Source organism: Lepus europaeus, chromosome 13, assembly GCF_033115175.1.
Source record: "Lepus europaeus isolate LE1 chromosome 13, mLepTim1.pri, whole genome shotgun sequence".
NCBI lineage: Eukaryota > Metazoa > Chordata > Mammalia > Lagomorpha > Leporidae > Lepus > Lepus europaeus.
This window is the reverse complement of record NC_084839.1, coordinates 65,243,586-65,260,591: the sequence shown is the minus strand read 5'-3', so window position 1 is coordinate 65,260,591 and position 17,006 is coordinate 65,243,586. Positions and strand designations below refer to the sequence as shown.

Sequence of the window (17,006 nt, the reverse complement as noted above, 5' to 3'; positions counted from 1 at the left end):
AGTTAATTAAAGACAAATCTTAATGAAGAATGGGATGGGAGAGGGACTGGGAGTGGGGGTAGAAGGGCAAGTACTGAGGGAAGAACCACTATATTCCTACAGCTGTACCTATGAAATTTGTATTCATTAAATAAAAGCTTTCTAAAAAAAAAAAAAAGAAAATGAAAATTCATAGACCATAAACTTATTAACTACAATTTTATTCTGGAATAACATTCTTTCTTCTTCTTCTTTTTAGTGAGACACATGTTTATTCAAACACAAGATACCCCAAATCCCAACAGTTTGAAGTTTATACCAGGAAAACCAGTTCTTGAGACAAGGACCATGGATTTTCCCACTCCAGCTTCAGCATTTCGCTCCCCTCTGGCTAGGTATATACTGTTTTCATCTTGTTAACCAAATAACTGACTTTGAGGGTAACAGCCTTGTTAAGCTATTGCATCTTTATGTGTACTTTATTTTTGTAGTGTAGAGAATAATTGACTTTATTTTTAGGTACAAGGTAAAGAAAAGTGATATATTTGAGAGTCCTACAGCATAAATAAATAAAAATCTGTATTTTTACTTGAGGAAAAAAAATCCATTAAATTGACAAGTTATTCTAAAATTTAAAACACTGTTTTTAAAGATTTATTTCAAAAGTCAGGGTTACAGAGAGAGTATCTTCCATTTGTTGATTCACTCCCCAAATGGCTGCAACTGGAGCTGGGCCATGCCGAGCCAGGATCCAGGAGCTTCCTCCAGGTCTCCCAAGTGGGGCCATCTTCCACTGCTTTCCCAGGTGCATAGCAGAGAGCTGGATTGGAAGCGGAGCAGCTGGCACTCCACCTGGTGTCCATATGAGATGCTGGTGTTGTAGGCAGCCACTTAACCCTCTGTTTCACAATGCTGGCCCTAGCATGATTTTTTTAAAATGAGTCAGTGGGGGACAGTTCTTTGATTCATTAAAGACTTGTTTAAATATATGTCAGAATTGATAAAAACAACTTATAAAATTGTTAGAATGAACTTCTTTTTAATTTACAGCTAGGGGCCGGCGCCATGGCTCTCTTGGTTAATCCTCTGCCTGCAGCACCGGCATCCCATATGGGCACTGGGTTCTAGTCCCGGTTGCTCCTCTTCCAGGCCAGCTCTCTGCTGTGGCCCGGGAGGGCAGTGGAGGATGGCCTAAGTGCTTGGGCCCCTGCACCAGCATGGGAGACCAGGAGGAAGCACCTGGCTCCAGGCTTCGGATCGGCACAGTGCCGGCTGTGGTGGCCATTTGGGGTTGAACCAAAGGAAGACCTTTCTCTCTCTCTCTCTCTCTCACTGTCTATAACTCTACCTGTCAAATTAAAAAAAAAAAATTGTAAAAGAAAATATAAAGGTTATGGGGCCAGTGCTGTGGTGTAGCAGGTAAAGCCGCCCCCTGCAGTGCTGACATGCCCATATGGGCACTGGTTCGAGACCGGGCTGCCCCTCTTCCGATCCAGCTCTGGGAAAAACTGTGGAAAATGGCCCAAGTCCTTGGGCCCCTGCACCCGTGTGGGAGACCCAGAAGAAGCTTTTGACTCCTGGCTTCGGATCACACAGTTCTGGCTGTTGCAGCCAGTTGGCGAGTGAACCAGTGGAAAGAAGATCTCTCTCTCACTCTCTCACTCTCTGCCTTTCCTTTCTCCTCTCTCTGTGTAACTCTGACTTTCAAGTAAATAAATAAATCTTTAAAAGAAATATAAAGGTTAAAAAGCCATAATTAATTCAATTATAGATTTTTTGGAGAATATTTCTGTCAGATGCTGAGTTGGCAAAAGCCTTTCTCAGATCACCTTTTGAAAGTAGCCTATTTCTGGCCTGTGCTGTGGCTCAACAGGCTAATCCTCCACCTGCAGTGCTGGCATCCCGGATTCTAGTCCTGGTCAGGGCTCCAGATTCTGTCCCGGTTGCTCCTCTTCCAGGCCAGCTCTCTGCTGTGGCCAGGGAGTGCAGTGGAGGATGGCCCAAGTGCTTGGGCCCTGCACCCCATGGGAGACCAGGAGAAGCACCTGGCTCCTGGCTTCAGATCAGTGCAGTGCGCCGGCTGCAGCGCGCCGGCCACAGCGGCCATTGGGGGGTGAACTAATGGAAAAGGAAGACCTTTCTCTCTGTCTCTCTCTCTGTTTGTCGGGAAAAAAAAAAAGAAAGAAAGAAAGCCTATTTCTTGGATTCACAACATTTACTATCTTCAGTTAAACGAAACTGTCTTGTTAGTTGAGAAAGTTGTTGCACTGAGCTGGCATGTCAGCTTTCCTGAGACGGGACTGGTCTGTCCTGCTCATCATTGTATCCCTAGTGCTTAGTACAATGGCTGACAGCTCAAAAGATATCTAAATATTTGTTAAGTAAATAATTAAATGAATAAATGGGCAGCGTATTTTACTTCAGGAGAACTTGAGACTCATCCTGTTTTTGGTGCGTGTCAGTAGTTCATTCCTCTGATGTCATGTAGAGTTACGTGGATATACCACAGTCTTTTTTTTGTTCACCTGTTGATGGATATTTCCAGATATTTTTGGTAGTTATAAAGCTGCTGTAAAGATTCATGTACAAGTCTTTGTGGAGCATCTGATTTTGCTTCTGAGTAACTTACCTAGGGGTGGGATTGCTAGATCCTAGGAAAAGAAGATGAAGCTCCGTTGATCTTGAGCTGATAATTGTTGAAGCTGGTGATGGATACATAGAGATTCATACACTTTTCTCTCTACTTTTGAATACGTTAAACTTTCCCATAATGGAATATTTTACTATCTTTTTTTAATTCACAGGCAGCTATTTCGGATTGAAGGAGTAAAAAGCGTCTTCTTTGGACCAGATTTCATCACTGTCACGAAGGTATACATATGATTATATTAAAAAAAAGACTTGAAATAGTTTTTTCTGAGTCCAGTTCCCCCTCCAGAATATTTATTCCTAGTGTATTTTAGGGGGCCAGTGCTGTGATACAGCAGGTTAAAGCCCTGGCCTGAAGCACCGGCATCCAATATGGGTGCCGGTTCTAGTCCCAGCTACTCCTTTTCCGATCCAGCTCTCTGCTATGGCCTGGGATAGCAGTAGAAGATGCCGCAAGTCCTTAGGCCCCTGCACACACGTGGGAGACCTGGAAGAAGCTCCAGGCTTCGGATAGGCACAGTTCTGGCTGTTGCAGCCTTCTGGGGAGTGAACCAGCGGATGGAAGACCTCTCTCTCTGTCTCTGCTTCTCTGTGTAACTCTGTCTTTCAAATAAATAAAATAAATCTTAAAAAAAAAAAAAACAGATGAGGGAAGAACTATTTTTAAAAATTATTTTACATATACTGTTAAAATTTCCTTTCTGTTTTTCTCAAGTTAATTATTCAATAGAATTTTCAAATTGAAATTAGCTATAGGTCCTCATTTTTCTTTCTTTTTCTTTTTTTTAAAGATTTGTTCACTTACTTGAGAGGTACAGTTACAGAGAGAGGGAGAGACAGAGAGATCTCCTATTTACTAGTTCACTCCCCAAATGGCGGCAATGGCTGGAGTTGGGTCAATCTGAAGCCAGGAGCTAGGAGCTTCTTCTGGGTCTCCCAAGCAGGAAATGCGGCCCAAGCAGTTGGACCATCTTCCACTGCTTTCTTAGGCCATTAGCAGGGAGCTGGATTGGACGTGGAGCAGCTGGGAACCAAACAGGTCCCCACACGGGATGCTGGCGCCACGGGCAGAGGCTTAAGCTACTGTGAAACAGTGCCAGCCCCCCTCGTTTTTCAAACAAAACAAAAACTTGACTTTGAGAGACTTTGAGAGTATCTAAGATTAGCTAGCTTATAGCAAGACTCAATGTTAGCAGAACTAGAATTTAAACTTCCAAGTATTATTTTTACTGGAACCTACTTTGCATTGATAGAGTAAAAAGGAAATCAAATAAATATAAATGAACAAATTGTTCACATGTATTTTGTATAAACAGTTACATACATATGACTATTTGTCAGATGCCATAATGTAAGTACCCATTTTGAAAGGAGATACATATACATTTGGTTGAGAGAGATATGAAAGAAATTATACATATGTAATCTCCACCATCCAGCAGTGATACTTCAGTGCTTCACAGATAAAGAACAGTGGACTGTGTAATTCTTTTTTTTTTTTTTTTTTAATTTTTGACAGACAGAGTGGACAGTGAGAGAGAGACAGAGAGAAAGGTCTTCCTTTTGCCGTTGGTTCACCCTCCAATGGCCGCCGCGGTAGGCGCGCTGCGGCTGGCGCACCACGCTGATCCGATGGCAGGAGCCAGGTTCTTATCCTGGTCTCCCATGGGGTGCAGGGCCCAAGGACTTGGGCCATCCTCCACTGCACTCCCTGGCCACAGCAGAGAGCTGGCCTGGAAGAGGGGCAACCGGGACAGGATCGGACTGTGTAATTCTACAGCACTTGGTTAAACTCTAAATGTCAAGAATCAAATTAAATATATACTACCCATTTCAATAATTGAAGCATCATCTACTAGAAAAGGCTGTTTTGGTTTTAAGTCTACTAGATAATTGGAAAATACACTGTTTAAATGTGAACTATGGGGCCTTTTAAATCTGTTAATTAATGTATGTCTACTGAAATTAATCACTTGCCTGATAGTGTTTCAAAATCAAAGTATTCACTAAATTCCCCTTCAGCAGTTTGAAAGGGCTACTCTGAGGTGTTTTTTTGTTTTGTTTTGTTAAGATTGATTGGTTGATTTGAAAGTCAGAGTTAGAGGGAAAGAGATCTTTCATGTACGGGTTCACTCCCCAGATAGCTGCAACAGCCAGGGCTGGGCCAGGCCAAAGCCAGGAGCCAGGAACTTCATGTGCGTCTCCCACATAGGTGGCAGGGGCCCAAGCAACTGGGCCATCTTCTGCTGCTTTACCCAGGCCATTAGCAGGCAGCTGGATCGAAAGTGGAGCAGCCAGGACATCAACTGGTGCCCGTGTCAAATGCTAGCATCACTGGCAGCTTTACCTACTGCGCCACAGTGCTGGCCCCTATTGGGAGGTCTTGGTGTGTCTTGAAAGTAGATATGCTGGGTTAGCAATGTGTTAGATCCAGTTGAGCGTTCTCCTTGATGACAGTCCTAATGACAGTGGATATTTTAGCAAATATCCTCATTATAAAATGTTCTTACCTGTTGTTTAATGTGTTAATTGTTCTAAATTCTCAGAAGGCCCTTTCTTGACTACCTTAATTACAGTGATACTCTCTCTAGGCGCTCGTTACCTTGTTTTATTTCTTTATTACACTTATCACTGAACTGCTTTTTTAAAAAATTTCACTTATTGGCCGGCGCCGCGGCTCACTAGGCTAATCCTCCGCCTTGTGGCACCGGCACACCGGGTTCTAGTCCCGGTCGGGGCACCGATCCTGTCCCGGTTGCCCCTCTTCCAGGCCAGCTCTCTGCTGTAGCCAGGGAGTGCAGTGGAGGATGGCCCAAGTCCTTGGGCCCTGCACCCCATGGGAGATCAGAATAAGCGCCTGGCTCCTGCCATCGGATCAGCGTGGTGCGCCGGCCGCAGCGCGCCTACCGCGGCGGCCATTGGAGGGTGAACCAACGGCAAAGGAAGACCTTTCTCTCTGTCTCTCTCTCACTGTCCACTCTGCCTGTCAAAAAAAAAAAAAAATTCACTTATTTGAAAGGTAGGCAGACAGAGATTGAGAAAGATCTTCCATCCACTGGTTTACTCTCCAAATGCCTACAAGTGTTGGGTTGGATAGGGTGAAGCCAGAAGCCAAGAACTCAATGCAGGTCTCCCATGTGGGTGGCATATGGGATGTGGCATTGGCAATTTGTGTCTTAACTGCTGTGCCGAACATCTGCCCATTTAATTTTATTTTTGAACATTTTATTAAATTATTTTGCTTACAGTATATATCATATAAAATTTTGAGGTGAAAATATTTATTAAATCTTGCGTGGTTTTTTTTTCTTGATTTAAGTCATCTTTTATTTCCCTTCCCCTCTGTTATTTAATTTTTCTTTTTTAAAATTGCACTAGCTTCCCTTTGTTTTCTAACTGAAATGACATAATCAATAGATAGTATTCTGCGTTAGTACACACATTGAAATTTGGTAGCTAGAATGGTGGATTTGATTTATTTTCTTTCTTGTCATGGACTGTCACATTCACATTTACTTGATTTCTTCCACAATTGCCTTTTCACTTTATGTTTTATAATTGATAGACTTCTGCATGTACTTTTGTTATTTTTCTTTAAATGTATATGTGTTTACAGCTTATATTGCTGGCTTTTTTCTCATTCAGACAACTCAGAATATTTTTTCTTTTTTATTATTTTTTTTTTTTTGACAGATGGAGTGGACAGTGAGAGAGAGACAGAGAGAAAGGTCTTCCTTTGCCGTTGGTTCACCCTCCATTGGCCACCGCGGCTGGCGCGCTGCGGCCGGCGCACCACGCTGATCTGATGGCAGGAGCCAGGTGCTTCTCCTGGTCTCCCATGGGGTGCAGGGCCCAAGGACTTGGGCCATCCTCCACTGCACTCCCGGGCCATAGCAGAGAGCTGGCCTGGAAGAGGGGCAACCGGGACAGAATCTGGCACCCCGACCGGGACTAGAACCCGGTGTGCCGGCGCCGCAAGGTGGAGGATTAGCCTGTTGAGCCACGGCGCCGGCCTATTTTTTTCTATTACCAATCTTTCCATACTTAGTAAGAACCAACTATTTACCAAAGATGTGAGGTGACTGTCTACCCATCTTCCAAATAGTTTGTTGTGATATTACTTAGAATTTGTTATCTTGCTAATTTTTTTAAGACTTGTTTATTTCAAAGGCAGAGTTACAGAGAGAAAGAGAGGAAGAGACAGAGAGAGAGAGAGAAGTCTTCCATCTGCTGGTTTACTCCCCAAATGGCTGTGTTGTCAGAGTTGGACTGATCCAAAGCTAGGAGCCGGGAGCTTCTGGGTCTAGCATGTGTGTGCAGGGCCCCCTGGACTGGTACCATCTTCCACTGCTTTCCCAGGTGCATTAGCAGGGAGCTGGATTGGAAGTGGAGTAGCTGGGACTCCAACTGGCGCCCATATGGGATGCTGGCACTGCAGGTAGTGTCTTTACCCACTACACCACAGCACTGGCCCCTATCTTACTAATTTTACAATATCTTATATCCATAGCAGTGCCTATTTATATATTTTTAAAAAGATTTTATTTCTTTATTTGGGAGGTAGAGTTACAGATAGAGAGAGGGAGAGACAGAAAGGTCTTCCATTCGCTGGTTCACTCCCCAAATGACCACAGTGGCCAGAGCTGGGCCAATCTGAAGCCAGGATCCTGGAGATTCTTCCGGGTCTCCCATTTGGGTGCAGGAGCCCAAGCACTTGGGCCATTTGCCACTATTTTCCCAGGCCATACCAGAGAGCTGGTTCAGAAGAGGGGCAGTTGGGACATGAACTGGTGCACATATGAGATGCTGGCACTTCAGGCAGGTTCTTAGCCTACTACACCACAGTGCCGACCCCATATCCGTTTGTCTTACATGTTATTTCATGTGTCTATGAATTTTTTTTTTAAGATTTATTTATTTGAAAGGCCAGGTGACAGAAAGAGACAGAGAGAGAGAGACAGAGAGAGATAGAGATCTTCTGTCTAGTTCTCTTGCTAAATGGCTACAACAGCCAGGTCTGGGCCAGAACAAAGCCGGGAGCCAGGAACTCCATCCTTGTCATCCATATGGATGGCAGTGGCCAGGTTCTTGGGCCATCATCTGCTGCCTTCCCAGCCATATTAGCAAGAAGCTGGGTTGGAAACAGAGCAGCTGGCGCTAGAACTCCACTATGGGATGCTGGCTTTGCAGGTGGCTGCCTACGCTGCTGCACCACAGTGCCAGCCCCTCTAAACTGGGTTTTAATCCCATGACAAAAGTAGTACCTCTTATTGGTACCCTAATCCACTGTTGGTGGGAATGTAAACTAGTACAACCATTATGGAAGACAGTATGGAGATTCCTCAGAAATCTGAAATAGATCTACCATTTGACCCAACCATCCCACGCCTGGGAATTTACTCAGATGAAATGAAATCAGCATATGAGAGGATTATTTGTATCTCCATGTTTATTGCAGCTCAATTCACAATAGTTAAGATATGAAATCAATCCAGATGTCCATCAACTGATGACTGAATAAAGAGAATGTGGTATATATACACTATGGAATACTACACAGCCATAAAAAAGAAGTCTTACAACAAAATGGATACAACTGGAAACTATTATGCTTAATGAATTAAGCCAGTCTGAAAAACACAAATGTAGTATGTTTTCTCTGGTATGTGACAGTTAATATAGAAGTACAAAAAAAGGTATAGAATTAAATGGTCATTTAGGATATAATTGTTGTTTTCAGCCCTTGTTTATACTCCTGTGGAGCTGTGGTCTTCCTGCTTTTACTTGTTGAATACTAGATTAGTGGCAAATTAAGCCTGTGAATATAGAGTGGATTAAAAGTATGGCTTTGCAAAAACTGATGATGAGAGGGGAGGAAAGAGGGAGATTTGGAGGAGCCGAGGAGGAGCAGAGGAGTAAGGGAAGTGTGGTGTTCTCTTGGAACTGTATCTATGGAAAGCATAAAATCTATTCTTTTTATATTAATAAGAAATTTAAGATTATCTTTTATCCATGTTGACTCAATTTTTAATAGTATTTAAATGTAAACTGTAGTTAAAAGCATCATGAGAGTCTAAATAGACTGTATTTAATAGTCTTTTCTTCCTGAAGAGCTTTCTTTAAAAAAACTAAAATTAAAGGGGCTGGCATTGTGGTGTAGTGGTTAAGTCTCTGCCTGTGATGCTGGCCTCCCTTATGGACACTGGTTTGAGACCAGGCCACCACTTCTGAACCAGTTGCCCTCTGGTACAGCTGAGAAAGCGGTGGAGGATGACCCAGCTGCTTGGCCCCCTGCTCCAATGTGGGAGACCTGGGGGAAGAAGCTCTTGGTTCCTGGGTTTGGCCTGGCCCAACCTGGCTGTTGCTGCCATTTGGGGAGTGAGCCAGCAGCTGGAAGATCTCTGTCTCTCCTCCAGTTTCTGTAACTCTGCATTTCAAATAAATAAAAACCAAAATAAAACATTGCTTTTTTCTAGGTGTTGGTAATATTTAGATATTTAATAATCTTATCTTTTTATTTCTGGAAACAACTAGTTGACCAGTTATACAGTTGAGAAGGTTATGGAATATATATATATATATATATATATATATATATATATATATATTTTAGATTGTTTGCTTAATTTAAGAGAGAGAAGGAGCACTCCCATCTATTGGTCACTCACCAAATACCCCTGGGCAGGGACTGAAACCTTTCTAATGCCAGGAGCCAGAAATTCAATCCAGGTTTTCCATATTGGTGCAACTATTTTGAATAATTGCTGCTGCTTCCCCAGGTCCACGTTAGCAGGAAGCTAGAGTCAGGAGCCAGAGCTGTGTGGTTAGATGTAGAATGCTAGGCCAAGTGCCTACCCCTGAGTCTTTCTTAAGGATACCAATCTTGTTGACCATCCACAAAGTAACTATGCGGAGTAACTATTTCTATGGTAACATCATTGAATTTCTTCAATAATTTTTAATATATCTGACTTGAATGTTTTGAATAGTTCTGGAATGTTCTGTATGTTTGATTAAGCATTATCATTCTCTTTAAAGATACTAATCTATTTAATATTTAAATTCTCACATCATGAAAAGAAAAAATCTTACTAGCTTCTGTACAGGGCATGGTACATTCACCACACTTAATAAAAGTTAGGTGAGTGACTGAATGAATGGAGGATCTTCTAAGATTGTGTCTTCTTAAAGTCATTTAAGCTGAGACCCTGTGAGACCCTCCAGAAATGAGTGCTGTTGCACACTACAGAATACGTATAGGGAAAGATTCTGGGGAGATGCGAGATGAGGTTCTATATTTGTCATTGCTGTTGGCTGGAAATGTAACTTCTTTTTTCAAATGTTTATAGGATAATGAAGAATTAGACTGGAATTTACTGAAACCAGATATCTATGCAACTATCATGGACTTCTTTGCATCTGGCTTGCCCCTAGTAACTGAGGAAACATCTTCAGGAGAAGCAGGTAACATATTATATTTAATAATTAGTATTTGGCCTTTTATTTTAGACTTTTCTACTTTCTTCTCCTTTGTCTTGATTCAAGAATTCGTAGAAATGCAAATGCCTGCAATAGCCAGGGTTGGGCCATGCCAAAGCCAGGAGCCAGGAGCCAGGAACTCCAGCTGTGTCTCTCTTGTGGGTGGCAGGGCCCTAAGTGCTTGGGCCGTTGTCTGCTGTCTCCCTGGTGCATAACAAGAAGCCAGATCAAAAGTAGCGGTGGGACTCCATCCCAGACACTCCAGTACAGGATACAGGCATCCCAAGTGTCTAGAGATTTAACCTGCTACACTACAATACCTGCCCCAGGAAAGTAAATTTTCATTATTCAGTATATTTAGCTCTGGAACCAGTTCCAGGAGGGCCAAAACTTCACATATACTATTTTATCTATCATTTTTGAAAATGTGTATATAAATTGGGTTGATTATATAGAGCTAAAATTTTCTATTATTAAAAAATTTCTAAATATGCAGAAAATAATATAATGCTTATGGATTTTTCTCTCTGTGCATATTTAACAAATATTGATGTTTTGCTGTAGGTTTTTAGATTCATTTTTAAATAAAATATTAAAGATATAGCTGATATCCCTATACTCCCATTCTTTTGCCCTTTGTTTCCACAGATGTATGTAAACTTTGTTTTTATACTTTTATTACACATATAAGTTTCTGCAAAGAATATATAGTATTGATTTTTTGTTTGTTTGTTTGTTTAAGATTTACTTATTTATTTGAAAGAGTTAACAGAGAGGGAGAGGCAGAGACAGAGAGAGAAAGAGAGGTCTTCCATCTGCTGATTCACTACCCAAATGGCTGCAGTGGCCAAGTCTGGACCAGGCTGAAGCCAGGAGCCAGGAGTTTCTGGGTATCCCACATGGGTGCGGGAACCAAGGTACTTGAGCCATCTTCTTTTGCTTTCCCAATTGTATCAGCAGAGAGCTGGATCAGAAGCGGAGCAGCCGGGACTCATGTGTGGTGCTGGTGCTGCAGGCTACATGCTTTCCCAGGCCATCGCAGAGAGCTGGATCTGAAGTGGAGCAGCCGGGACTTGAATCAGCTCCCACATGGGATGCTAGTGCCGCAGGCAGCGGCTTTACCTGTTGTGCCACAGCGCCAGACACTGTACCTTATTTTTAATAAGTTACTTAGTGTAAAACTCTTGGAAAAGTGACACCACATGGAGCTCAGTAAGTAAGGTGTTGAACAGTGTCTCTAGTGTGATTTCATGTGTGTAAATTTGCACATGGAAATGTTGTAGAAAGATATACACTAAACTTCATGATGGTGTTTGCCTACAGCAGGGATGGTGGGGAATGGAACTTAGGTTTGCTGATCTAAGAGAATTTTAGCATTATATTTTATTTCTTTTATTAAAAAAGACTCAAAGTTACTGGTAATAGTTGTTATTTATTGGTTGCCAGAAATCTAGTGTTTGCTGCAGTATAATTTGAATTCTGTGTAATTCTACTTTTCCCAAAAGTAAATAAATTTCCAAAAACTGATAGAAAGTCATTGGTGAATATCAGTATATAACCCTACAAAGTAAAGCAAAAACAAAAATTAAACAAAATGAAAAACCAATTCTTGGCAGAAGGTATGTGGCTCAGTAATTAAGCTGCATCCCATACTGGAGTGCCTAGGTTCAAGTCCCTGCTCCTGTCCCCATTCCAACTTCCTGCTAATGCATACCCTCAGAGGCAGCAGGCAAGAACTCAAGGAGTTGGGTCCTTACCACCCAATGAAGGAGACCTAAATTGAGTTCCCAGCTACTGGCTTTGGCTTGGCCCAGCCCCAGCTGTTGTGGGCATATGGAGAGTAAAAGACATGAAAAGAATTTGGCTGGTTGATCCATCTATCTGTACCCCTCTATCTCTCTGCCTTTCAAATAAATAAATACTTTTAACATTTTTAAAAGAAGACAGCCCCACTTTTGTTCAGATTTCTAGAACATTTCAGAAATTTCCAGATGGCTTACATCTATATATAGTATAGTTTTCTTTTGGGAAACTACTAAGTTGAGAAACTAAAGATGTAACTTAACTTAGAATAGGCGTGCCTTTTTGTCTCAAAGTTTTCATCAAAATTCATCTAATCTCTTTCTGCTACTCTTCAATCCTTGAGAATGATGAAAAGTTACATGTTTATTGACCAAAAATTTTAAGCCCTACCGTGATTAATAGGTCAATGTATTTTAGTACAGTATTTTAATCACTAAATAGTATGTGGATCAGTATTTCTTAAATTGTCTCCAGGGAATCAGATGAATGATTATTTTTCCATTTTTCCAAAATCAGTTATATCACCACACCAAGTTACATGTTTTGTGCTGTTTTTTTTAAATGAGATATTAAAATAAAATTATCCTTTTAAAATTTTATTTAAGTTTCATGTATAATCAGCCTTTATTTTATTTTATTTATTTATTTTGACAGGCAGAGTGGACAGTGAGAGAGAGAGACAGAGAGAAAGGTCTTACTTTTCCGTTGCTTTACCCTGCAATGGCCACTGCAGCCGGTGCACTGCGGCCGGTGCACCACGCTGATCCGAAGGCAGGAGCCAGGTGCTTCTCCTGGTCTCCCATGCGGGTGCAGGGCCCAAGCACTTGGGCCATCCTCCACTGCACTCCCGGACCACAGCAGAGAGCTGGACTAGAAGAGGATCAACTGGGACAGAATCCGGCGCCCTGACTGGGACTAGAACCTGGGGTGCTGGCGCTGCAGGCAGAGGATTAGCCTATTGAGCCACAGCACTGGCCAATCAGCCTTTCTTAAAAAATTTAATTTGGGGTTGGCACTGTGGCATAGCAGGTTTAAGCCACTGCTTATAGTGCTAGCATCCCATATAGGTGCCGATTCAGTTCAGGCTGCTTCACTTCTGATCCAGCATCCTGCTGATGGCCTGGGAAAGCAGTGGAAGATGGCCCAACTCCCTGGGCCCCTGTACCTGCATAGGAGACCCAGAAGAAGCTACTAGCTCCTGACTTCGGACTGACTGAGCTCCAGCTGTCTCAACCATTTGGGGAGTGAACCAGTTGATGGAAGATATCTCTCTGCCTCTCCCTCTCTGTAACTCCGCCTTTCAAGTAAAATAAATAAATCTTTTTAAAAAAGTGTTTAATTTTACATGAAAGGTAGAGTGACAGAGAGAGAGTCATTCATCTGCTGGTTCACTCCCCAAATACCTGCAACAGCCAGGGCTGAGCCAGGCCAAAGCCAGGAGCCAGAACTTCTATTCTGGTCTCCCATGTGGGTGGTGGGGACCCAAGTACTTGAGCCATCATCTGCTGCCTTCCAGGATGCATTAATAGGAAGTTGGATTGGAAGCTGAGGAGCCAGAACTCGAATTTGCACTCAGATATGGGATGCCAGCATCCCAAGGGGAGATTAACCCACTTAACAACACCTGCCCCATGCTCTATAAGTACTTGTATTTACATGGATATAAAATTTATACTCTTGATTTTTTTTATTTGTAATCTTTCTAGGATCTGAAGAAGATGATGAAGTTGTGGCAATGATTAAGGAATTGTTAGATACTAGAATACGGTATGTCTCCCTTTCTATCTGAATTCATAGGCTACAGAGGCAATTTTCATTGTAATCATATAGTTTTAGTTGCCTGTGATTAGAGTTCCAAAATAAGTACAGGTTAATGTAAACCACAATAAGTAACTAAGAATTGAATTTAAAACCTTTACTTTCTCTACATTCACTCAAAATTTTAAAGCACACTATTTGTTTAGCCCCAGGAAGAAATTTACCTTGCACAGTCACCACTTCAATTTGCTATTATTACAATATCAAGTTTCTTAGAAAAAAAAATAAACAGTGTTGGAGAGGGTTATTAAGAAAGAAGGAATCCCTGTTTTCAGGCTGTTGTTCATAAAGAATGAATTTAAATGAGTGGAGAACAGCAGGCTTCTATTTAAGCCTGTAGCAGACCGTTTGTCCTTCTGAGAATTCTTGGAAAACCTAGATAAAATACCATTGTGAACTTTGGTTTGAAAGCATTAAATAGCTCCCAAACAACCATGTTTCGAGGTGCCAGACTTCTGGTGAGAAGCAGCTCACTGAGGCTTCCCTTGGAACAAGTTTGCTTATTTTTGGTATAGAACTATGGTAGGAGAAGCTGGGCAGAGGGCATCTTCTGAGAATCAGAGAAACCATCAAGCTTCCTGAAAGTTTGTTTAGAAAGGAAGACAAAAAATTCTGAGTTACCAGTGAGATCTTGATTTGAAGGGCCACAATCTCAGAGAGTGGGGAAGTTAAGAAAAGTATGGGTATGTAGTTAATAATCTATATCACCTTCTTTGTTTTTTTTTTATTTATTTATTTATTTTTTTTTTTTACAGGCAGAGTGGACAGTGAGAGAGAGAGAGAGACAAGGAGAAAGGTCTTCCTTTTTGCCGTTGGTTCACCCTCCAATGGCCGCCGCGGTAGGCACGCTGCGGCCGGCGCACCGCGCTGTTCCGATGACAGGAGCCAGGTGCTTCTCCTGGTCTCCCATGGGGTGCAGGGCCCAAGCACTTGGGCCATCCTCCACTGCACTCCCTGGCCACAGCAGAGAGCTGGCCTGGAAGAGGGGCAACCGGGACAGGATTGGCGCCCCGACCGGGACTAGAACCCGGTGTGCCGGCGCCACAAGGCGGAGGATTAGCCTAGTGAGCCATGGCGCCGACCCATACTGCATTCTTAAAAATCACTAGGAGGTGCCGGCATTGTGGCGTAATGGGTAAAGCCACCACTTACAGTGCCATCATCCCATATGGGCTCCAGTTCGAGTCCCGGCTGTTCCATTTCTGATCCAGCTCTCTGCTGTGTCCTGGGAAAGCAGTAAAAGGTGGCCCAAGTCCTTGGACCCCTGCACCTGCATGGGAGACCCGTTAAAAGCTTCTGGCTCCTGGTTTCAGATCCAGCTCCGGCTTTTGTAGCTATCTGGGGAGTGAGCCAGCAGATGGAAGACTTTCTCTCTATCTCTCTCTGCCTCTGCTTCAATGTAATCTGCCTTTGAAATAAATAAATAAATCTTTAAAAAAATAATGTTTTATGTGATAAACATACATAATTTTTGTCAACTAAAAATAACTAATAGAAAAATAAGCCTAACATTGAGAAGTTCTCTTAACAAGGCATTTGCTTATTCTTAGCTGTGTAGAGAAAGAGGCTAAGAAACCTAAAAGCAGTTAGAAAGCAGAGCAGAGCTTTATAGTTTTATGGTGTGGGGTGAGGAACAAAAATTGGAGTTTAAAATCTGTCAAGAAGTTTGGGCTTCAAAAAACATCCAGGTCCATGTTTGGGCTTTCTGGAGAATTATACCTTCAAAATGAGGGAAGACCAGAGATTAGGTTCCCTGTATTGAGTCAGCTTCATTATTGCCAGAAAATAAGATGAGTCCTTTCTGATGTAATATAATTCCAAGTCACTGAGTTCATCAGTCAGTCAAAAATTAGTAGGCACACCTAGAATCTATAGCAAGAGAAAATAAAACAGATCCACAGATAGCCTTATGTAGGTCAGATGAAGAATTTCATTGGAAGACTGAAATCTATTAAAAAAGAGAAAAATTCTGAAGCTAAAAAATATAATAACTGAGCTTAACTCATTAATTTACCATCAGATTGGACCAGTAGATTACCATACTGGAATACAGATTATGCAGATTGAAACACAGAGAGGAAAGTGCATGGAACACACAGGAAAAGGGCATGAGAGACAAAGTAAATGACAAGATCTTACAGCATCCTGTAAAGTTTTAGACATATCTAGAGTTAAAAGCTTGACAAAACTACAAAAAGTTGGTAGGTATACAAGGAGATGTCCTAAGGCCTGGCATATTTGGTAAGTGGCAAAGTACTGATTTACAGTAAAATCTAAGAGATAAAGTGGACGTCTGATAGGATAAACAATGAAGAATAAAACATTGTGTAGCAAACAACTGTATAGAGGGAGAAATAGAATAGTAATAATAAAAACAAAAACTTGGTCAATCCAAAAGAATGCAAATAAGAAACAAATAATGAGATGGTAACACAAACTCAGATATATTAGTAGTTATGTTTAAATGTACATAGATTGGTTAACAGAAGATAAGATTGTCAGACTAGGGGCAGACATTTGGCACAGACATTAAGACATGGCTTGAAACCCTTGTATCCCGTATCAGAATGCCTGGGTTCAAGTCCCAGATCCATTTCCAATTCTAGCTTCCTGCTTATGCACATCGAGAGGCAGCAGGTGATGGCTCAAGTGCTGGATCCTTGTCACCCATGGAGGAAATCTGGATTGAGTTCTAGGCTCCTGGCTTCAGCCTAGCCTGCCCATCTGCAGAGGGCATTTGGGGAGTGAACCATCAGATAGAATCTCTATCTCCTGCTCTCTCTCTCTCTTTCTCTCTCTACCTTTCAAATAAAAATAAATAAATACATTTTTAAAACATTGTTAAGCCGGCGCCACGGCTCACTAGGCTAATCCTCCGCCTGTGGCGCCAGCAGCCTGGGTTCTAGTCCCAGTCGGGGCGCCAGATTCTGTCCCGGTTGCCCCTCTTCCAGGCCAGCTCTCTGCTGTGGCCCGGGAGTGCAGTGGAGGATGGCCCAAGTCCTTGAAGTCCTTGGGCCCTGCACCCGCATGGGAGACCAGGAAAAGCACCTGGCTTCTGGCTTTGGATCAGCGCGATGTGCCGGCTGCGGCTCACTGGCCGCAGCGGCCATTGGAGGGTGAACCAATGGCAAAGGAAGACCTTTTTCTGTCTCTCTCTCTCTCTCTCACTGTCTAACTCTGCCTGTGCCTGTCCAAAAAAAAAAAAAAAAAAAAAAAAAACCATTTTCAATTGATGTAAAAAAAAAAAATGGGGCTGGCATTGCGGTATAATGAGTTAA

At 42.3% G+C, this 17,006-nt stretch overlaps 1 protein-coding gene across 2 annotated transcripts in view; it reads left to right on the top strand.

The window, feature by feature from the left end:
- The window catches only part of NFU1 (NFU1 iron-sulfur cluster scaffold), a 35,534-nt gene that overhangs the window by 8,814 nt on the left and 9,714 nt on the right, over nucleotides 1-17,006 (top strand). For both annotated transcript variants that reach the window (XM_062208701.1, XM_062208702.1), the window contains exons 3-6: nucleotides 239-374; nucleotides 2,784-2,850; nucleotides 9,978-10,092; nucleotides 13,617-13,677. In XM_062208701.1, the coding sequence (XP_062064685.1) occupies nucleotides 239-374; nucleotides 2,784-2,850; nucleotides 9,978-10,092; nucleotides 13,617-13,677 (379 nt within the window). The remainder of the gene's footprint in view (nucleotides 1-238; nucleotides 375-2,783; nucleotides 2,851-9,977; nucleotides 10,093-13,616; nucleotides 13,678-17,006) is intronic.